Raw genomic sequence first — 24,108 nt, 5'->3', positions numbered from 1 at the left:
ACGTCCGCTCTTTGTGTACTATGCTAACCCTATGCCCTCCAGTTTTAGATGCCTCTCCTATGAGAAAGCTTCATACAATGTAGACCTTTATACCCTTCATAATTTAGCATACCTTCATTATGTCAAGTGTCAAAAGTGTTTGTCATATGTACTGATAACACCTCAATGGAATTATTACTTGCAGCCATGCAACAGCCTGTAAATACAATAACACAGATATTATCCCAAAAAATAATTAATTAATAAACCATAATACTAGGTAACAACAGTAGTGGAGGAAAAAAAAGCCGTTAGTGTAATATGTCACAATCCAACCACTCTGCTCTAAGGAAAATCCAGCCTATACAATATCTCCTCATAACTGCAGGAGAGTGTAGTTTTCATTTAATTGATCCATTTATTTTAATCCAAAATAAAAACAATATGCTGCAGATAGATGGAAGGCCTTTCAAATCTACTCACTGTAGGATTCCAAAATAGCCATTGAAGATATGTGATTAAACCTACCCTGCACTTCAGTCCAGTTTCATAAATGTACACAATTAAACAAACTTTGCTTAAGATTTTCTGGTTCTGATGTATTTATGTCTGTTTTCATGAACAATTTTCATGAAGAAACTGTATGGGCACTTCAAAATGTATAACCTGCAAGAAAATGGATGAAGAGCTGGGAAATGGAATTCATTTAGCGTCTTTTTTTTTTTTACAATGAGCTAAATGGCCTCCATAATGCTGGAAATGTCCCTTATTTTTCTGTCATATTACTCTCGGCCAATTTAGTGCAATTGAAATGTTGGAATGAAATGTTCGGTTTAATGTGGTTAATGCAAAATCGGTTGCAAGTCAAACAACTTCAGGTCACATCAAGAATGGAACTATTCAGAAATCGATCTTTATTTAAATTACATAGTTTACAGTGTTCCACGGTTTTAGAGATATCCATTATTGGTTTATAATGACTGGTCATCAACACAAAACCGCACAAATGTAACTTACAGCAGACAACTGACTGTAATGTTGATTTGTGTGGGCAAATGCTGTAATTTACTTGTATTAATGGGAAAAGCATGAATGTAAAACAACATGAATGTCGTGGCATAGCTTTATACATATTACAGAACATCATGAATGGTGCAGTTTAAGTTTACCGTTTGTATATTTACTAATTTTATCCTTAATTACAATGACCAGTTATAAATCCCATTCACCTTTTCAGAGCTCAAATTGATTCAACATTTCACTGGCAGAAGAAATAGAAACACCAATAAGCCAGCACATTACAAAAAAAAAAAAATCAGACTGAAAGCTGCACTGCCTACAATGCTTTAGCTTCTACTGTAAAAAGCCCAAATTGTCAATCAATCCATTTAATAAATTCTGCCTTTGATAAATTATCCTTTACAGCTGTTAAAATGGTAGCTGCTGCTTTTGACAAGACAAAATTTACTGCAGCAGTTCCCCAATATATTGACAGTTACTAAAATAATCAACAGTATTACATTGGCCTATCATTTAAAAATGTTTTCTTCTTCCCTTCGTAGAATATCACGTTTGTCTTGATTCTCTGTTAGCCTCGTCTGAATTAACACAGATGTGAACATTTCCCAACACAGTGCTGTTGTCCACTTCCTCAGGGAATTCCAATTTCTCACAGGTCAGCTGCTTCAGAGGTAAATACTGTGAGATCTCATTCGGATCAGTGAAAAGATATTGTGGAACATTCTGAAACAAAAAATGTATTCAGTGTTTACATCTGGAGAGCTATCTACTCTATGGGATGGTAATATTTGAACACGATAATATATTCATGAATGCATTTCAGACTACTTGGATTCATACAGCTACGGAAAAAAAACATTGCACATTTGAATTCCATACAAAAGGGTTAAGCATTCCTGTGTTGCACGCCATATTTTAGGGTCAATTTCTAATTGGAACTCAATTGATTTTAGGTCTAAAAGATGTAGAAAGGTTAAAAGACCATAAAATATTTAGTAGTTCTTAACTATAAAGCTCTCATTCATCTCCGGGTTAACATCTGCACTTTATGGTGATCGTTGATCAAAGGTAAATGCTGCATCTTTCTTTTAACAACAAGCAAATGTAAGCTTCGCAGGATTACTACTCAAAGTCAGGGTGCTAACACACATTAAAATCCCGTAACAACGGCATTTGAGGTGTATTACCAAATGTCACAATTCATTACAGATGGCAGAGTAGACTTGATGGGCTGAATGGACTAATTCTGCTCCTACAGCATGAACAAATCCCAAGTATTTTTAAAGTTACCTGAAGAGCCGATATATAACTTTCCCGCGAACTGTACTCAGAAAGAAGGTAGTTTTTGTCAGCCTAAGAAAAAAATACGTTAAATGATCAATATTATTTATTATAAAAAAATACAACTTGAGTTTTCATAACTATTTACTTTTTACATTTTATATTGTGTTATTGCATTTCTCTCTATAAACTATTACCAAGAGTCTGGTTTATTTTAAAACATCAAAAGACACGAATGATTAAATTAGTGCATTCATCAATGTATTCTTTTCCTATTAAGCTTGAGGTATGAGTATGACTTCTTATAAAACTGATTTGCCTCAAACATTTTTCTTTCTTATATTATCTGCACAACAGTCTCTACCAATAGAGTATGCGGAGCATGGCCACAATAATTAGACACCACTGCCTCTTGAAGAACACAGGCTGCTTGCTGATTGCACTGCAGGAGGTTATTGAAATTGACAAGCTATTGCCTTGATCGACACTTGTGCAATGATACTCGATTAAACAATGTAACAACCAGCCTTTGGTATTTTTAGCTTGCAGTAACAAAGATACATTTTTAACTGTTAAAAATAACTTTGTATTTGAAAACAACTCGTTGTCTCACAGGGTGACTGCTCCCCCCTCACCATGGTCCGTTATAACGAGGGTTATTTGAATTTTCTGCTTTTCTGACAGATTTTCTGTATCTGAAATACTTTATTCAGTATTTGGAATTCACCAATAAGTTAGAAATATCCTGGCATTTTCAAAACTGGAAAATGCTACTTAATATTTTCTTGGAATAATGTAACTAATCTCGAGATAACAAAGGATGAAGACTATTTATCCCACTCTAATGTATCAACACTGAGCAAACCTGTATTATTCAACCATTTCAAATGTTTGCAAAAGACATCACACATTTAATTGATTGCACTCTGACCAATGATTTCATGATATTGAAAATGGAACACAAGATTAAAAACACTGAAGAGGTAAATAAAAAGTGGTCTCTTAAAACTAAAATAGAGTCCTCAAGCTAAGCAATAAAAACACCAAAAATATCATGCACCTCTTGCAAATGATTGATCTTACCCTAACAGCAGATCGGAAAGTAATACAAAATTTGAGCCCAAGTTGATTAAGTGACTGAGGAAAATAGTTTTAACGTAGACAATCATATTTAAATAAAACATTTTATTTCCATTTCTAGTTGTAGCCTTGGTCTAAGCAGGGAAATCATTTTTTTATTATGCACAAGTGGGGATTTCATTCTCAAAGGTTTGGGATGACTCTCGTTCTCTCAAACACCAATGTGATAATGACCAAGTAATCTGTTATAATGTTATTATCTCTCTTATCTCAGGAATAGTTTCTCCTCGGTTATCAGGCTTCTGAATGGTCCTTCCATATTCAGCTTCCCATTCACCTCTACCTCATAGACTTTGTCCACTGGTGCGCCACAATGCCGAGAACTCTATTCTGCACTCTGTATCTCCCCCTTTGCTCCTTCTATTGTACTTGAGTTTGATCAGATTGTATCCATGCATGGTATATCTGATTTATTTGGCTAGCATGCAAAACAAAGCTTTTCACTGCAGTTCAGTACATGTGACAATAATAAACCTAAACCTAGTTAAGACACTGGCATAACTTCCCTGGTCTTCTTCAAAATAATACCATGGGATTTTTTGGCATCCAACTAAGTGGAATCAGAGGCCTTGGAGGTAGCACATCCAGTAATGTAGCATTTTATTTGTTTTTGCATGAGGCTATGTTCATGCATTAGTCCCCAACTCCAAGGTGATAAGTTAGTTGCAGTTGCTGCGATCATTGGGCAAGACAAAATTAATGTATCGGCAACATATAAACTGTTGTATACGTAGCTGAAAATAGCCAAAGATTCTGGGAAGAGTAGGAGAAAGTGTACCAAAACAAGTTATGATACTTCTATGGACATTCATGCAGTATAGAGTTGGTGATCATCGGATCAGAATCTAAATTCTTCCTAATAACCAGTCCAAAAATCACAGAATAATTAAGAATGAATGACAGGTTTGCATTTAAAAACTTAAAATTGCAGTTTAAATGCATTAAGGTAGTTAATGGGGAACTGGTGAAATGCATAACTATAATACCATTACAATACTGAAATATGTGGGTGAAACAAAGTTATTTATCCATTCTTACCTCATGATAAACTCTCGTGTCATTTGTCCGTATGAGTACACCATCAACTCTCAAGAAAAATCTCAACAGAACGAAGAAACTAGATGGCATAACTCTCTGGAAGAGAAAGATTAATTAATCAATCAACTGTACTACACAGTTGACGGCACAATGGCGCAGGTGGTAGAGTCACTGCCTCACAGCGGAAGAGACTCGGGTATGATCCTGACCTTGGGTGCTGTCTGCGTAGCGTTTGCACATTCTCCCTGTAACTGCCTGGGTTTCTTCCGGGTGTTCTGCTTTCCTCCCACATCCCAGACATGTGGGTTTGTAGGCGAATTGGCCTCCATAAAATAACCCCTAATGTGCAGGCCGGGGTATCATAGAACAAGTATTGACCCGTGATCGAAGGTTGATGTGGATTTGGTGGACTGAAGCACCTGCTTCCATGCTGTATCTAAACATTGGTCACAATTTTCCCCACAATACCATATTAACTAATTCCATATTTCTTTTCTACATTTGAGTAATGAAATATTTGAGTAACCAGAAAAATCCTCAGAAACTTTGTTTTGTAACAAAGTGAATAAAAGGTATCCACCTCAGCAATAAAAAAAAATTGTCAGCAGAGAATAAATGGTTGCCGAAACAAGGAACTGCAGATGCTGGTTTACAGAAAAAGATACAAAGTGCTGGAGTAACTCAGCAAACAGGCAGAATTTCTGGAGAACATGGACAGGTAACTTTTTGTGCCGGGACCCTTCTTCAGACTGATCTTCGGGGGAGGGGGCCGGGGAGGGAGATAGAAAGCTGGAAGAGAGGAGGGGAAGGACAAAGCATGGCAAGTGATAGGTGAACACATGTAAGGTGGGGGGAGATTGAGGGGGGGGGGGGGGGGGGAAGGGGGGGGGGGGAGGGGGTACACATGGTGGACGAAGGCCAGGGATGGAAAAAAAAAAACAGGTGAGACGAAAGAATTGAAGAGTTCCAAATTGTACGAAAAAGAAACGGTGCTCTTGAACCATAAGGTAAACAACCACAACGTAAATCTCAAATTGTTTTTAACTACAGCATAAGTTGTGTTAACAACCTAGTCTCCTGATTTTCTTTATAAGACTGTCCTTACTTTAAACAGGACTTTAAAAATGTGCTAGGTACACAAAATTGCTGGGGAAACTCAGCGGGTGCAGCAGCATCTATGGAGCGAAGGAAATAGGCGACGTTTCGGGCCGAAACCCTTCTTCTTGGAGTAATCACTGCAAATATCATTTTCAATGGGATAAGGACATCTTAACTATTAAATGAATAAATACCATATACAGAAACCTGTCACAAGACAAGTTGACAATGCTGTTGAAAAGCATAAGGATTCTTAGCATCATAAATAAAATGCAAAAACTATCTCACGCCAAAGGACAATTAAAATTATTAAAAAGCTTCAAGTTTGTTAACACCAAATCCCACATGGTTTATGGACCTGATATAAAATAATATCTACCCATGAAGGAACATAAAAATTATTATTGTACTCATTCAAAATTTGTTTGGAGTGTGTTTTAAGTAATCCACAAACATATATGGTTAAAAAAGCCAAAGTGCTGGAGTTAACAAGTCTGGCAGCATCCCTGGAGAACATGGATATATTACATGAATATTTTGGGTCAAGACCCTTCTTCAGATTGGAGAGCAGCAGGAATCACGGATGGGGAGCAATGAGAAAGTGTCTCACAGAACTCTCAGAGCAAGGAGGAGAATTTTTTCAAAGTGGGCATATCTTGAGTAGATTTTGCAGTGGAGCTGCCAAAATGTAGATATATAGTTCTGGTATTCTTGGCAGAAAAAGCTATAATTCTATTTTCAGCCTTCCTTGCACAAGGGATGGTTAACAAAGAAACTGTCATGTAATACATCTTACCACTTTTACGCTCAGCATGGAAACACCATGATCATGAAGTTCATCTTCAAACAACAAAACTTCTTCAAAATACATGATTTGTTCTCTTGTTTTCAATTTCTCCAGATCAATGCGTTCAGTTGTGGGAGTGACCTATAAAAAGATGTATGTATTCCATTCAGCCAACTAATGACACAAGGAACTGTAGGTGCTGAAGTCTTATTCTGGAGAAACTCAGCAGGTCAGGCAGACCCAGTCTGAATAAGGATTCCAACACAAAACAATGCCTATCCATGTCTTTCAGAGATGCTGCCTGACCCACTGAGTTACTCGAACACTTGCATTCTACTGAATGATGTTTGATTGTTTAACATGTTATATGTGTAGCATCTTTAATTTACAAAACGTTGTAAGTTGCTTCACAAAAAGTAAACATTTTTTGACATCAAACATTTAAGGAGAAATAGGACAAATGGTCAAAAGGGTGTTCAGAAAGATGGAATGTCTTACAGAAGGAAAGAGGTGGGAGGTAATAACAGTGTTTGGGAACTAGGAAGCTGAAAGTCCAGGCACCAAGGTACAGATTAAATTCAAGAGGCTTGAATTGTTGAACATAAGCATTTAACATTTGTTTAGAGGAGACAAGCACAAAGGAATATGAAGGTATGAATGAGAATTAAAAAAAATGCTAACCAGAAATCAATGCAAGTCACCAATTACATTGTAAATAAGTTAAAAGTACATCAGAAAAGTTAAAGAAACAAGGAACTGCAGGTGCTGATTTACAAAAGGTGCACAAAAAGCTAGAGTAACTCAACAGGTCAGGCAGCATCTCTGGGGAACATGGATAGGTACCATTTTGGGTCAGGACCCTTCTTCAGACTAAGAGGGTCCAGACTCGAAACGTCACATATCCACGCTCTCCAGAAATATTGCCCGACCCGTTGTTACTCCAGCTCTTTGTGTCTTCATCAGAAAACTTGAGACTGACAAAATTTTTACACGAACAAAGGATGCCAGCTAGGTGTGAACTAATCAATTACAGCAGAGGACTGTATGGAGTTTTATGTTCTCACATAGGTATGATCACGTGGGTTTGCTCTGGGTGCTCAGGTTTCTTCCCACATGCCAAAGACGTGCAGGTTTGTAGGTTAATTGGCTGCTGTAAATTATCCCTAGCATGTAGGATAGAACTAGTGAATGAGTGATTGCTGGTCAGTGCGGACTTGGTGGGCTTGTTTGCACGCTGTGTCTCTAAATGAATCTAAGAAACAAAAGTGTGGTTGAGGATTTCAACAGCTGACCTGAGGCAAAGAAGAATTTGAAGGAAGAAATTGATAGAAAATAGCAGGATATATGGTCTTAATCTCATCTCAGTCAAAAATAACACGAGGCAGTGCACAATTTTGTTTGGTTTCAGACCATTTCCATGCTAAGTCTATAGCTATGAAATGGGGTAGCACTGAGTATCAAGGTGGATTCTCTTTCCATTATTGTGCTACTGAGGTGGAGCTGAGTATCATGTGGAAAATAATATTGTATTTTTACTGTTAAGGAAAAAGATAGTTAAAGTAGAAATTAGAACTGAAAATGCTAGCAAATCTTAGTATTTTAGGTGGGATTTGTGGAAGGCGAAGCAGAATTTTACTTCGGAGTCACGTGAGTGACTACGTGAAGAAGCCCGCCACGACGCATGCGTGTCATATCGCTTTCACGCTTGCGAAACGACAGGCGGGGTGGAGCGTTCCCCCGCAGCGGTAAGTTTGAAACCGCGACCTGCAGGTAAGTGATTTACTCTGCGGTAGTTTTTGTCCCCGCGCTGTTTTTACACGGGGGGGGGAAGCTGGACAAAATAGTGTCCACAAGTGCTGCGAGTGAAGCTGGCTGGGGAGGACCGCGAAGTTGCGGGAGCCAGCAGCAGCTGAAGGCACAAGCCCCGTAAGGGATCAGCTGTGCCGACTTTTGGTCCCGCGCCGGCCAGAACACCACGGCCGGGCGGGAGACTATTCAAATGGGGCCGTCGACTTTTTGACAAGTCGAAAACAGCAGGAGACGGGGTGGAACGACGTTCCCCCGTAGCGACAATTTAAACCTGGACCTGCAGGTAAGAGCTGCGGTCTTTTTGTGTTTTCCCATGCTGATTACAGGTGGAGAAACCAACGGGCTGCGACAAAGCTGGTGGGCTAGCAGCGGCCAGTGGCACTTGAATCACCTATAATGGGATCAGCTGTGCCCGATGTCGCCTCCGCACCGGCCAGATCCACGCGGCCGGGCGGAAAGGCTAGACACAAAAACAAACAAGGTCGTGGACTCAGAGGAGTCCGACTTTGAACAACCGCGGGCGGCCAGCGACCGAGAGCGCTGGAGCCGGATGGAGCGGTGTGTGGAGCATTTGCTCCAACGTGACAGACTCCGGGAGATGGAGTCGGGTCACTGTGGGCCCTATGATAAACCCACAGCAGTACCTCTTGAAGGGCTGCACAGTGCTTCTACCTCATCAGAGGGGAGCGCTGCGGGTCAGTTCTGGGCTGACCTGGAAGAGGGGTCCGCAGAAGGAAAGACAAGTGTGCAAGGGGTGCAGGAACAAGAGAACCTACTGGACTAATAAAAGGGACTCCAACAAAAACCCACTACAGCCAAAGACAGCACCCCTACGCACCCACCAGCAGAACTGGTGAAAGCTCGAAGGCCGGTACTCAAAACATGAGTCTTTTTTAGGCCATGGCCCAGGCCGGCCTTCTTGGAAGATGCGGGGACCTCCAACGCCAACCAAACCGAAAATCCAGACACCAGCGCAACAACAGCAGCGAAATACCTACAAAAAGAAGTAAACCTGCCACTGGTAACTATGGAGGTAGGTGGGTCTGGTTCCCTACAAAATACAGGGAGCATGGAGGTTGGGGGGAGATTACACTCTTTTCTGAATGCATGGAGCATGTTAACAACCGATACTTACATCTTAAGCAGTATCCAGGGATATACAATAGAGTTTATACACAAGTACAGCCCTCCAGTTCAACATATACCGAACCGAATGTTCGTGCTTTCTGATAAAGAAAAATCAAAAGCGCAAGCTGAACTGGAGCGGCTTTACGTAAAAGGTGTAATTGAGAAAACTCAACACGAACCATTAGAATTCGTGTCCAATATATTTACCAAAAACAAAAAAGATGGTGGTTATCGCATCATCATAGATCTGACAAATTGGAAACCTTTGTTACTGCTAAACAATTAATTTCCAAAGGTTACTTCATGGCCAGCATCGATTTAAAAGATGCTTACTATTCAGTGCCTATACGCGGTGACCACAGATGTTACTTAAAATTCAACTGGATGGGACAACTCTGGCAGTATAAAGCACTGTATCATCAGCCCCAGGCTGTTCACAAAATTTTGAAACCAGCCCTAGCATTTCTACGGAAACGTAAACACATGGTCATGGCATATTTAGATGACATACTCATTGTGGGCAAAACTTTGGAATTGGCCAAACAAACTGTAACAGCCACAAAACAGTTATTTGAAAAACTGGGATTTATTATCCATCCAGTTAAATCTAAACTAACGCCTTCCACTACTATGGACTATTTGGGGTTCACCATTGACTCAGTTCACATGTCGGTGACTCTGCCTAAGGGAAAGGCTAGAGATTTAATAGAGGCTTGCAATAACCTCATTGACATCAGCAAACCATCCATCAGATTGGTAGCAAAGTAATTGGCAAAATGGTGGCTGCCTTTCCAGCCACACAATTTGGACCTCTACATTACCAAAACTTACAGAGAGCAAAAATACAAGCACTCTAAATGAATGCAGGTCACTTTGACAGACCTATGAAACTACCAATCAAGCTAAAATGGAACTAAAATGGTGGATAGATAACATCTGGCTTTGTTCCAATCCAATCATTGTCAGTAACCCTTCCATGGTACTACAAACTGATGCCATTGCACTTGGGTGGGGAGCCACCAATACCATCACCAGCTGTGGAGGTAGATGGACTGCTCAGGAGGCATCATTATTACTCACACTGGGCATAAACTACCTGGAAATGTTGGGTGCATTCCATGGCCTAAAGTCATATTGTACTGGGTCATATCACCAGCATGTTAGACTACAGATAGACAATACCACCGCGGTAGCATAAATTAACCACATGGGTGGAAACAAATCGACATCATGTGACAATCTGGCTAATACAATTTGGCAATGGTGTATCCAGAGAGATATTTGGATATCAGCCACTTACCTACCAGGAAGACTAAATTTAGTGGCAGACACCAGGTCACGCAAATTTAATGAAAACACCGAATGGATGTTGAATAAAAAAGTATTTGCTGATATTACAGCAAAATATGGAACACCAGATATCGATCTATTCGCATCCAGACTTAACCACCAGTTATCAAATTATGTTTCATGGGAACCAGACCCTGGGGCAGCGGCGACAGATGCATTTTCGCTGCATTGGGGGGAAATTGTTTATTTACGCATTCCCTCCTTTCTGCCTCATCAGTCGGGTATTAAGGAAAATACAACAAGACTCTGCGTCTGGTATTTTGGTAGTACCCGATTGGCCTACTCAACCATGGTTCCCAGTGGTATTAAACATGGTATTAGAACCATGTATCACCATCCCACATAGACCAGATTTATTGCTACATCCCGTAACAAGGGATAGCCACCCATGCCATAAACATTTGAACTTATTAATTTGTAGAGTTTTAAAAACACCTCTACTACAACTGGGACTGACGGACCGAACAGTGAACATGATCTCGGCGGCCCAAAGACAGTCAACCAAAAAACAGTATCTGGTCTATATCAGGAAGTGGGCGATGCACTGCCATAAAAACAACATCACCTACAGAGACATGAACATCCCGTCTGTTCTGGAATATCTGGCAGGCCTCCACTATGATGAGGGGCTCAGTTACAGTGCCATCAACTGCGCCAGAAGTGCCCTATCGACTTACCTATGGCAGGGGACAGAGCGTTACTCTGTTGGGACTCACCCACTGGTAACAAAACTTATGAGGGGAATTTTTAATACTAATCCCCCAAGAACCAGGTACTCCCAAATATGGGATGTAAGTATTGTCCTGAAGATGCTCAGGAATTGGTCTCCAGCAACAGCTCTGTCCCTACACAGACTGACATTAAAAACAGTCATGCTAATGGCATTGGTCACGGCACAGAGGGTACAGTCACTGCATAAACTAAGACTGGACAACATGACTTCCTCAACAGAAAATATTACGTTTCATATCTATGAGTTAGTAAGCAGAACAGACAGGGATCAGCAGGCCTCAATATACAATTTAGGTCATACCCAACAGATGACCGTCTGTGTATAGTAAGACATCTGTCGTTATACATGGAGAAAACGAAAATCCTAAGAGGCAATGAGAAGGCACTTTTTGGTCAGCCACAAGCAACCACACAAAAGAGTGACGGTCCAGACCATCTCAAGATGGCTGAAACAGGTGCTAACACAGGCTGGGGTGGATACTAATATTTTAAAATCTCATTCCACCAGGGCTGCAGCTACATCGGCAGCGATACAGTTGGATGTACCAATGGACCAAATCCTCAAGGCAGCAGGATGGTCTGGGGGAAAAAGCATTCCAATTATTTTACAATCAACCAGTAATGAAACCTGGAACATTTGCAGAAACAATTTTAAGTTCTGTAAATTAATTTAAACCCATAAAAAGGGGTTATAAATTTGTGTTCATAAATTTTATGATTTCAATGTCGAATTCATGTCCAAATTATGTTAACACAATTCCTCCTACAGTCATCAAGGCAGACGTGATGCATGGACTCGTTTCCACGGCATGAAATCACAGAGCTTTAAAATCTTCACGTAGTCACTCACGTGACTCCGAAGTAAAATAGTAAGATTAAACGAGAACTTACCAGTTTGAAGTTTGATCTGTATTTTATGAGGAGTTACGATGTGGGATTACGTGCCCTCCGCTCCCACCCTTGATCATATACTTAACTGGTATCTCTTCTCTAATCTTACTATGTTTAGTCATTACAGTTATCTGTGATTTCACACCGCTGCTTTGAAGAATGACACGCATGCGTCGTGGCGGGCTTCTTCACGTAATCCCTCATCGTAACTCCTCATAAAATACAGATCAAACTTCAAACTGGTAAGTTCTCGTTTAATCTTACTATTAACGTATCATGTTGATAATCTTTCATCAGAATAGATATATTAACCCTTCACATTAAATGACACTGGTAAAAACTGCTAATTTTATGATTGTGCTCCTCTAACAGGCGAACAGTCTTAAACATAACAATGGGATTGAAGTTGACAATTCTTACCTTTAACTTTAAATTATCACCAAGTAATGTTCCTTTATAGCTTGTGGTAAATGTCCAATCATAAGGTTTAACAACCTTTGAGTGTTCAGAATCAGCCCTAGGATTAAAATATTTATATAGTTTCAAAATAATGCAAACACTTAAATGGTAGCCTAAAAGATGCCCCTTTTAAAAATTTCAGTGATCATAAAGTTAATGGTATAATTTCTTAGTGAAAAACTTATTTATAATGTTAAAATCAAGTATTGAAGTAGTGCTACTTCTAGTGGCTGAAAAATATTCCAAAACTCCAAAGGTACATTTCTGGTGTTGCAGTGGCGCGGCAGTAGAGCTGCTGCCTCATAGCACCAAAGAGACGGGTTCAATCCCAACTACAGGTGCAGTCTGCGCGGAGTTTGTACGTTTCCTGTGACCACGTGGGTTTTCTCCGGGTGCTCCTGTTTCCCCCACATTCCAAAAACGTGTAGGTTTGTAGTTTAATTGGCCTCGGTCAATTTACCATTGTGCGTAGGTCAGGATTCAAAAGTGGTATAACATAGAACTAGCTTATGGATGATTGATGGTTGACATGGACTCAGTGAGCCGAAAGGCCTGTTTCAACATTGTATCTCTAAACAAAATCCAGTTACATATAATCAAAGTCTGAACAATCATCATCATCAGACTGCAAAAATCATAAACATTCCCTTCTGAAGTAAAAGACAAAGTTGAGATATGTCCTCACCTGCTCTCCTGCCATGCTTCCGCACATGCCACTTTAACTGTACCATGCCCGTTATCCACTGTCCTTAAGGCATCTGTTGCATTAAATACAATTCCAAATCCACCAGCATGTTGAACCTTTAAAACATTATCACCAAACAACATCTCTGGCAGAGAATGCATCTTCATTTCCTCAGCTAACCTGTAGGTTGATCATTATGAAAAATTGTATCAGTAAATGCTTTCCTGTAACTTCAACAATATTCGCAAACTCACAATTAGTGGGAGATATAGTTTTGAATGAGAATACATTAGAATTTAATATTCCATGAATTTGGACCAATCTATTTCTCTTTATATGCATTTCATTGACCGGCCAAAAAGATTTGATCAGAATGATGGTGCGAGTTGTTAATTTGCACTTGATCCTACCATATCCCATTATTTTTCATCTGCAGTGTCCTTAACGAACCAGGAATGGTAAATTTACAAGAAATGGACGAAAGGGTATATTAAGTTTAAGCAACTTAATCAAACCTGCTAAATTATCAAATTAATTCCAACTTTGGATACTTTCATGACCTGATTAACAAAGGGCAACATATTGTATAAAAGGGCAAGTTCAGTTGTTCTGGACTTAAATTCAATTTTTAGCACATTCTTGCTAGCATGGAAAAGGCAATAAAAGATAGTCATTTATTATAGTAGGCAAGTTTATAGATTTCTTGCAAAAATACAAATGATAACGTATTACATTAATCAATACTTTAATGTGGTGATCCAGTATCACTGACATTAAGATACTACGCAAGAGAAAATCTATTCACTTTTTAAAAAAAGGTACTAATTTCATACTTTTCAATATCTTTCGATTTCATAATATGACTTTTGTTGGCAGTGAGCTTCCATGGTCCAAAATTAAATTCTTGCTTGCTGTTTTTGAAACTTTGCGTTGTCATACTGTTCAAATGTTAGCTGAAATAAAATCCACAGCCTCAATTATGAATTATACTACACGTGTAAAATGATAGAGCTATCAATAAATTATTTACTAATATATATATCCAGTGATTACAGCAATGGACATTGAGGTAATCCTAGGAAGATTCTTTTTTTAATTTTTATAATTTTATTAGAAGTAGTATACATTACAATAATATAAGCCAAGAATAACATGATACATTACTTGTACCACTTCATATTTTAAACTTTAAAAAGAAGAAAAGTAAAGTAAGTGAGATAGGATAGCAAGTGTGTGAAAGAGTGATCAAAAAAAGACCCTTAGACACAAAGAATTCGAAAAAGAGTTAAGAAGTAAGCCATAGGAAAAGAAAAAGAGAAAAATAAAACAGATGATAATATTAAAAGTAAAGAAAAGAGATAAAAGGGATATACCAACCGTATTTTTCCTCCCCCCTTACCAGGTCCTGAAATAAATTTATTTTCAGAATTCTGTTGCACCTTATACTTGTAGTAAGTCGATAAATGGAGACCAAATCTTTTGGAAATGGTCTGGTTTGCCTGCTAGAAGGAATCTCATATCTTCCAGGTATAGCATTTCGGACATATTTGAAATCCACATATTTATTGTTGGTGTTGGGGCGATTTTCCAGAATTTAAGTATGAGTTTTTTTCCCATTATTAAACCGTAATTAAGTAAGTTCTTTTGGGATGCAGTTAGCTCAGGGCTGCCTTCCATTGTTCCAAAAATAATCAGTTCTGCATTCGGTATCAGTTTTATTTTAAATAATTTTGTAAAGATTAAAAAAATGTGTGTGCTAAAGGTGAGGCTGGATCAATTGCAGCAATCTTCAGCCAAGTTAATGAACCATCGAAAGGATCTACAGGAGTCGCTGCCTCAAAGCAACAACAGTGCTTTGTGTCCTTTCCCCACTGCGGTGGGAGGGAGCTAGCATCAATGCAGCCAGCATCGTCAGAGACCCACACCACCCTGGTCATGTTCTCACACACTCCTGCCATCGGGAAAAATGTATAGATGCCTGAAAACTGTAATTGTAACTGCTTCTTCCCAACAACCGCCAGGCTATTAAAGACTACAATCTCCAAATAGGCATCAAACTCTGTAGACTTGGGGGCATTATCTTTAACTTTGTATTATTATTTATTCATTTATTATATATACCTCTAGCCTTTGTCACTTACTCCACCTGTCTGTCAATCACTCTCCCTCGCCTCTATCCACCTATCAGTGCTGGGACCCCAGCTATTTACAATATATATCAATGATCTGGATGAGGGAATTGAATGCAACATCTCCAAGTTTGTGGATGACACGAAGCTGGGGGGCAGTGTTAGCTGTGAGGAGGATGCTAGGAGGCTGCAAGGTGACTTGGATAGGTTGGGTGAGTGGGCAAATGTATGGCAGATGCAGTATAATGTGGATAAATGTGAGGTTATCCACTTTGGTGGCAAAAACAGGAAAGTAGACTATTATCTGAATGGTGGCCGATTAGGAAAAGGGGAGATGCAACGAGACCTGGGTGTCATGTTACACCAGTCATTGAAAGTAGGCATGCAGGTGCAGCAGGCAGTGAAGAAAGCGAATGGCATGTTAGCATTCATAGCAAAAGGATTTGAGTATAAGAGCAGGGAGGTTCTACTGCAGTTGTCCAGGGTCTTGGTGAGACCACACCTGGAGTATTGCGTACAGTTTTGGTCTCCTAATATGAGGAAGGACATTCTTGCCATAGAGGGAGTGCAGAGAAGGTTCACCAGACTGATTCCTGGGATGGCAGGACTTTCATACGAAGAAAGACTGGATAGACTCGGCTTGTACACGCTAGAATTTAGAAGATTGAGGGGGGATCTTATAGAAACTTACAAGATTCTTAAGGGGTTGGACAGGCTAGATGCAGGAAGATTATTCCCGATGTTGGGGAAGTCCAGAACAAGGGGTCACAGTTTAAGGATAAGAGGGAAGTCTTTTAGGACCTAGATGAGAAAATCATTTTTTACACAGAGAGTGGTGAATCTGTGGAATTCTCTGCCACAGAAGGTAGTTGAGGCCAGTTCATTGGCTGGATTTAAGAGGGAGTTAGATGTGGCCCTTGTGGCTAAAGTGATCAGGAAGGCAGGTATGGGATATTGATTTGGATGATCAGCCATGATCATATTGAATGGCGGTGCAGGCTCGAAGGGCCGAATGGCCTACTCCTGCACCTATTTTCTATGTTTCTATGTTTCTATCACTTGCCAGGCTTAGTTCTGTCCCTACTTCTCCTTTCCAGTTGCTTATTATGAGTTCTACAAGGTACTATGTTGACATATTTGTTGTGCTGCTGCAAGTAATAATTTCTTTGTTCCATTTCAGGACAAGTGACAATAAAACACTCTTGATTCAAGTTAACTTCTTTCTGTGATCTTCACCATCACAGAGACCAATTTTCAGCCAATACAATTATCGCTGGGTAATTCAACTTAAATAGCCGAGGGCAAGCAACAGGTTACATACCAGCGTTGAACACCTTCAGAAGAATTATAAAAACAATTAATCTATGAAATTGTTGAATAGTAAAAATTTCCCCTGTTCACAAATAGCGGGCTAGATAATTATCACCCTATAGATTTGGTGACAATCACCAGTAAAGTGCTGAGATGAGTTCTGACATAGAACAGTGCAGCAGAAGAACAGGCCCTTCGGCCCACAATGTCTGTGCCGAACTTGATGCCAAGCCCATCACTTATCTGTCTTCCAAAATTCCATATCCCTCCACCGTCTGCATATCCATGTGCCTATGCAAAAGTCTTTCAAATGCCACTAACCTATCTGTTTCTGCCACCTCCCCTGGCAGCGTGTTCCAGGCACTCACCACCCTCTATGTAAAAAAAACATGCCCCGCACACATCTCCTTTAAACTTTGCCCCTTTCACCTTAAAGCTATGACAGGAGAGAATGCCACAGATTTGGTTTTCACTAGAGGATGGATCTTAAGGTTCAACCATGATTTTGGTTGGGGAACATTCAGATTGACTCCTATGATACACAGTCCTTTATGCTGAAACCTTGAATATGGACCAGTCCACAGACTCAAAGCAGTCATGTCTGTCCTCAGACCAGCACTGTATGAATTCCGTGGACCAAATTATCACACTTTAGTGTATGCTTGTAAACAGGGACTAGAGCACAACCCGATGGTCAGATTACAGCAGGGGAGTGTTCAACATCTTTAATGGTCAAGATTTTTGGATCTTTGGCGAGACAGGTGATGTGTTGATAGTACTTTCGAGGTTGGTCTGGGATGAAATCACCAGTTTTGCTGAACAGTGTCCTCAGGGTACTTTCTTTCAAGGGTATTTGGATCTTTTTATGTACATTCACTGCAAGCTTCATGTCAGCAGTTGGGATAGATTAAGTGAATTCCAGTGGCAGTAATATGGGGGGAGAACTTCAGTGTTAGATATTCTCGGAGGAGCTCACCAGGACTGTTTTGATCAAGCACTATGAGGTGTTGATTAAGACAATTCCTCCATCTCTTACCAATTAAGCTCTCTCCCACCACAATGGAGAAAGGACACAAAGCACCATTGTTGCTTTTGGCTTCATATGAAAATAAAATCATTATTTTTACATTTTTTGGCAACAAGATGAAACTATTGATTGCAAAAATGTTAACTAAAGTACATTGTACCAATCAGCTGTCCAGGTATGTCAGTGAATAATCAGCGGGCGGAAAGGCTCATATGCTCACAGAAGGACTGGGTGATTCAAACGGGTTATTCATTGCCATGGAGAGTTCAGCATCTCAGTGGAGGCCTCTAGTGGATTAGAAAGATGTTGTACAATAAGAAAAGTCTTATTAAGTGTTAGCTCATTGGGCCATCAAAAGACATGCCTCAATAAGCAACTGATCCTTAAATATCACATCAACATCATTGATAAAGGCTTATCAATTTTACTGTATTCACTCTTATGCATTGGCAGAACAATCAGTTCTTGTTGTTCTTCTTGACTTACCAGGCTCAAGCCCGATGTTAAAAAAATCATAGTGGCACAACAAATAATGGTGCTGTCTCAGAGCTCCAGCTTAGAATCTGACCTTGTGCTGTTGCCTGTGTGGAGTTTGCACGTTTGCCCCCTGACCTTACGAGTCTTTGCCGGGTGCTTGATTTCCTACCAGTCTACAGACATACTGGTAGATTAATGGGCCACTGTAAACTAACCCTTATTGTAATTAATTTATTAGCTAAGTGTGTAAACATACAAGGAATTTGATTTGCCAACAGTCATACAAAAAAGCAACAAGATACACAACCACATAAAAATTAAACATAGACTTAAACAGCCACCACAACGGCGTGTGAGAATCCCCAGGGCACACAGCATAAGAAGAGACCTATAGCCATCAGTTCAATGTCTGGGCCACACACACGCTCCTCTGATGTCACCTATGATCGGCAAATTACAAAATAATGTAAATTGCAGATGATGGTTATGAAGGAGATAGTTGCAGGTGATAAGAGGGGAAAGAGTCAGCATGGATGTTATAAACTTTTATACTTCTCTGCATTTGTAAGAAGTTAGATGCCAGGTAACAACATTGTATTTTGTAGTTACTAGATAGATTAAATGTATTTATGAAAGCTTAAAATAAAACCTCAACAGTGGGACATTAAAACCTTGTTGCAGTCTGGGTCCCAGTTCAATGTTACATGCAAGGAACATGCCTGCAGTTCATTCAAATCCACTTTCTGCATAGGATGTTCCCAGTCCAGATACCACTGGATTCTTAACATCCAAGTAGTGTCCTCAACAACTGCGACGTTTTATCCAAATCTTGAATGATTTCAGTTTTACACAAACACTATCCCCATCGTATGAACAACACCCTACTTACAATCTGCCTTTTGTTCTCCTCATATACCCTGGTACCATGCTTCCAATTCCTTCATTCACTAAGTCACTGTGTGTCACACACTCTTCAATTCCCTACACTCTCTATATTACTTCACATCACATGCTCAATTGTATAATCTTTTGTTCACTGCTTCAATTCTCTGAATTGTTTTCTTTAATCGTTTTAAAACATCTCATAGAAATAACAAACTTCAGATGCTGATTTGCATAAGAAAACAAAGTGAGGCAGTAACTCAGCGGGTCAGGCAGCATCTATGGAGAATATGGATAGGTGACATTTCGGGTCAGGGCTCTTCCTCAGTCTCTCGTTATTCTTTGCTTTTCTTCCTTGTTGTACCTTTTCACTACCCTTATCTTTTTGCTCCTCTTTCCCCATCACTCCATTTACTGCCCTCCCATCTTTTGCCCAGTCTTCCCCCTTCCATCAACTCTTCATAATCTTACCGCATCTCTCCTCCAACTCATATCCCCTTTCCCCGATTCCCATAATTCCTCCATGACCCCCCAGCACTCCCTCTCGCCCACAAAACAAACCCACTCTCCCATCCCAATATCACCACACTCACTCTCTCCTTCACGACACCACCCTTTCTCCCTAACACACAATATGCTCCATCTTATCCCTCTCTCCCCTACTTGACACCCCCATGCTCCCTCGCATATTCTCCCAGCCACTGCATGCTCCTTCCTTCCCTGGCAACCGTGCTCCCCCACCATGTCACACCACGCTTCCACCCCTAGTTTCAACCCTGTCAGTACCCATCTACTCCCCCATCACCGATTGCCTCTCCCTCCTTTCCGATTTCCTGAACCTTCATCCTCCCGATTGTTCAATCCTAACACCCTCTCCTCTCCGAGTCCATCATCCCCCTCCTGATTTTCTCTTCCTGTGGCTCCTTCACCTTACTGATACTATCCCCACTCACTCACTCACTCCCCATCCCACATCCACATTCATACCCTCACTGCCCCATTCATACCCTCACTGCCCCCTTCATCTCCATTTGTCCCCTTCATCTCCATTTGTCCCCTTCATCTCCATTTGTCCCCTTCATCCACATCCGCCGCCTTCCTTCACCCCTCACTGTCCCCTTCATAACCTCACCCTGTTCATCACTTCGCCTCCTCCCCCGCTCCAGCCCTCCGCCCGCTTCGTCCCCTTGACCCTCCGTCCGTCCGTCGCCTCCTTCACCCTCACCGCTCTCCTGCGCTCTCTCTCTCTCCCTCTCTCTCTCCCGCCGCGCCGCCGTTACGTTACTCTCGTGCTCCCTCTGCCCAGGCCCCGGAGCCGCCGGCATTGCGGGCCGACATCGCCCGGGAACCCTCCGAACGTTCCGCCCTCTCACACGACAGCTCCCGGCGGCAGCCAGCACCCACACCCTCCACGGGAAATAACCACGTATGATTTAAAACACTTTACCCCTCGGCTCGCTCCTGTTTCTGACTGAAATTATGAAAGACTCGTTGAGTAATTGACTGAGGTCCATCTGCTTAAAGTGTCCGTGGGGCCAGCAACAGAAAAGCAGTGGTTGAGCTCACATCCTAGGGAGGCAACACTAGTTGTTGTTATTAGGCCAGGGCTATGATAACGGAGACATATAAAAGGTCATTCATCTAAAACACCAACTGTTTCTCCCCCTCCACAGATGCTGCCAGACTTGCTGAGTATATTTCGTGTATTTTCTTTTATTTCAGATTTCCAGGGTCTGTAGTCATTTGCTCTTGGGTTATTGATCTGGAGATATGAGTTTGAATCAGTTTATGGCAGTCAGGAATTCAAGTAATAGGGCTGCCAACACTGGGTGAACGTTGAGAGTGAGAAATTGCGAGGGAGTGCAGCGACCAAGCCCGAGGGAGGGGGGTCATATGAAGCCAAAATCAAATCTGGCTCTGGTGCTGTAAGGCAGCAACTCTACCGCTGCGCCAACGTGCCACCCCATTAAAAAAAAAATGTCTGTAATATATTTATTATGGTGTCACGTCAATAAAGATGAACACATGATTCTGATTTCTGCCCTTAGTTGGATAACACACATCTCCAGTCATTGTGTTTTACATCTATATGGCTGGTTTTCAACCTCTTCAGTCTGAAGGTCTCGACCCGAAACATCACCCATTCTTTCTCTCCTGAGATGCTGTCTGTCCCGCTGAGTTACTCCAGCTTTTTGTGTCTATCTTCAGTTTAAACCAGCACCTGCAGTTCCTCCCTACACTCTTTGTTAAGCGAAACAGGTCATATTCTCATAATATTATTCACCTCAACTAAGTATTTTCTTCATCTCCGTTGCTGCAGAGAATAAAATCCCAGTTATCAAATATTTCTTCAAAGTGGAAATAAAAATCCAGCCCTGCCAACATCTTCATAAATCGCCCCTGGATCCTCTCCAGAGCAATTGCACGTTTTCTACAATGTGTCATAGTCTTACACCATGGAAACAGGCCCTTCATCCCAACTTGTCCATGCAGATCAAGATGCCCATTTATCCGCATTTGGCCCATATTCCTTTAAACCTTTCCTGTCCACGTACCTGTCCAAATATATTTTAAATGTGTCATTTTACATGCCTACTTCCCCAGGCAGCTCGTTCCACATGCCCACCATCCTCTGTGTGAAAATACGACTTAATGCGGGCCGGATCAGTTGTGCACATGCGAACGCACCCTTTCCATTAATAAACCATTTGAAATCGAAGATTAGCAGACACAAATGTAGACTTAACAAAACAAATTGTAAATGTAGGCTACCCAACTGCACCTAATTTTTTTTTTAGCCTGCTTCCAGCAATCAAACTCAGACAATGAACACAGTTAGCTTTTAATTTTTATTGGTGATTGAAGTGAGGGTGTGTGAAGGTGTGAGAGTGAGAGTGTGTGTCAGTGTATGTGTGTGTATCAGTGTGTGTGTGAGGGGGCGTCAGTATGTGTGAGTGTGTCAGTGTGTGTGAGAGTGTGTATCAGTGTATGTGAGGGTGTGTGAGTATGTGTGAGAGTGTTAGTGTGTGAAGAGTGTATGTGTGAGGGTGTGTCAGTGTATGTAAGTGTTTGTGAGAGTGTGTGTGAGGGTGTGTGAGAATGTATGTGTGATGGTGTGTAATAGAGTGTGTGAGAGAGTGTGTACCAGGGTGTGTATCAGTGTGTGTGTGTCAGGTTGTGTGTGTCAGTGAAGCGGCGACAACACCCTGAGTGAGCGGACATTCGGAGACTTGGTGATGTCCGGAGAGCATTTCCCTCTCCCCCCCCCCCCCTCCCCCCGTGAATGCGGGCGGGCCCAGGTGCTCTGTGTCCAGCTAGGGTCCGGGGGAGGTGAGGGTCAGTGACCCGGGGGTACGGGGGAGGTGAGGGACATTGACCCGGGGGTCGGGCATCGGAGCGGAGCCTTAGCCCGAGATTCATCCCTGCCGCTCCGGAGACTTGACCGACGACCCCACTCACCCGGTCCGCTCCTGGCTCCGGGCCGGGGTTAAATCTCCATGTGGTGTGGACAGAGTGGCCGATGGACACAGAGCCGCCGGACGTGAGGGTGGGAGGTGTGAGTGGTGCCTCAGGGGTCAGCGCTGGTACCACTGCCATGTCTCACCTATCACACCATCTGCACGGGAATGTGTCGCTTAGTTTAGAGTCTAATCATCCCGCGGGCAGGATTGGACCCTTCGCTGGCCGGTAGGTTGACAGCCCTGCTTGAAACCAATGCCTTGAATCACATATCCCGGGAAAAAGACTATACATTCACCTTATGTATTCCCCTCATGGTTTTTACTCACCTCTAAAACAACTTTTGCTTTATTTTGAATTTGTGACTTCATTTATTTATTTCTTTAAAAAATATTTGAGCGTGAGAAATTCTGTGATCAGCGTGACAGCGTGAGAATTTCATGAAATGCGTGATTCTCACGCTCAATGCATGGGAGTTGGCAGCCCTGAAGTAATGAAACAAATATTCATTAAATCAGGACATAAGTAACCATGACTGTGAATTTATAGTTTTTTTTGTGGGGAAAAATGACGTCATAGGAATTCTAATCTTACCTTGTCTACCATTTGATTGACCTCAGTTATCCTTCTGAAACCGTTGTTCAGGGGATTTGGGATGGAAAAATTGTTGGCAAAGCTACAAAAAAAAATCAAACAATTCATTATCCCATGGATCAATCTAATATTTTCGTTTTCTAGAGAATGGCTGATTCCAGAATGATCTTCCTATACCGTCTGAGCTACATCCTACCATCTACCATACCTACAGATATTGCAAGGGAAAGGTTACAAATCTGGTCCCTCTGAGATTGCAGCTGCTTTAAGCACAGCACAAGGCAATGAGCATTGAGCAAACCTCACTGTTCAATCTCATTTTACTTCAGGAGACCCTTTAACATTACTGGATGTAAACTTGGAGCAAGTAAATGAACAGGCATAAATTGTAGTCCAACTCCAAGAGGTAGTTGCTCATGGGCAATATGGCATTTTGATGCATTTACTGGTGAGTATTATTATTGAAATAGATACAGCTGGGTCACATGTTAATTCCTGTGTTTACTTCTACTGTTCCACATTTAAATTATGCCAGAGAAAATGGAAAATTCTGAGCAAAGAAACTTGGCAAAAATCTTGAAAAATAAGGGGCTTTGTGAGGATATGAAGAAAAAATATCACAGGCAGTTGTGGAATTAATTTTGGTGAGTTGCTAGCTCTCAGTTATATTCAATCTAATCTAGACAATGCTTCTGCCATTGTCCCTGCTCTCATCTCCCCTGCTGTGGGGTTATACAGTGCCCTCCATAATGTTTGGGACAAAGACCCATCATTTATTTATTTGCCTCTGTACTCCACAATTTGAGATTTGTAATAGAAAAAAAATCACATG

General features: G+C 41.1%; 1 protein-coding gene across 6 annotated transcripts; it reads right to left on the bottom strand.

Moving 5' to 3' along the window:
- Positions 1–870: 870 nt before the first annotated feature.
- Positions 871–20,795, bottom strand: tiprl (TOR signaling pathway regulator). 6 transcript variants are annotated; one of them, XM_033033124.1, is made up of 8 exons: positions 20,671–20,795; positions 14,231–14,350; positions 13,398–13,577; positions 12,674–12,770; positions 6,353–6,484; positions 4,459–4,554; positions 2,290–2,352; positions 871–1,722 (listed from the first exon to the last, which is right to left on the bottom strand). In XM_033033124.1, the coding sequence occupies exons 2-8, from the start codon at positions 14,332–14,334 to the stop codon at positions 1,546–1,548; spliced, it is 849 nt and encodes a 282-aa protein (XP_032889015.1). In that variant the 5' UTR covers positions 14,335–14,350; positions 20,671–20,795; the 3' UTR covers positions 871–1,545. The 6 variants fall into 6 exon arrangements, with proteins under 6 accessions (XP_032889015.1, XP_032889014.1, XP_032889018.1 ...); XM_033033123.1 differs by lacking the exon at positions 20,671–20,795 and adding an exon at positions 20,449–20,594; XM_033033127.1 differs by lacking the exon at positions 20,671–20,795 and adding an exon at positions 19,231–19,438.
- Between the last annotated feature and the right edge of the window lie 3,313 nt (positions 20,796–24,108).

Source organism: Amblyraja radiata, chromosome 14 (assembly GCF_010909765.2).
Source record: "Amblyraja radiata isolate CabotCenter1 chromosome 14, sAmbRad1.1.pri, whole genome shotgun sequence".
NCBI classification, from domain to species: Eukaryota; Metazoa; Chordata; class Chondrichthyes; order Rajiformes; family Rajidae; genus Amblyraja; species Amblyraja radiata.
Note: the sequence above shows the minus strand (reverse complement) of the source record. Positions and strands in the feature narration are given on the sequence as shown.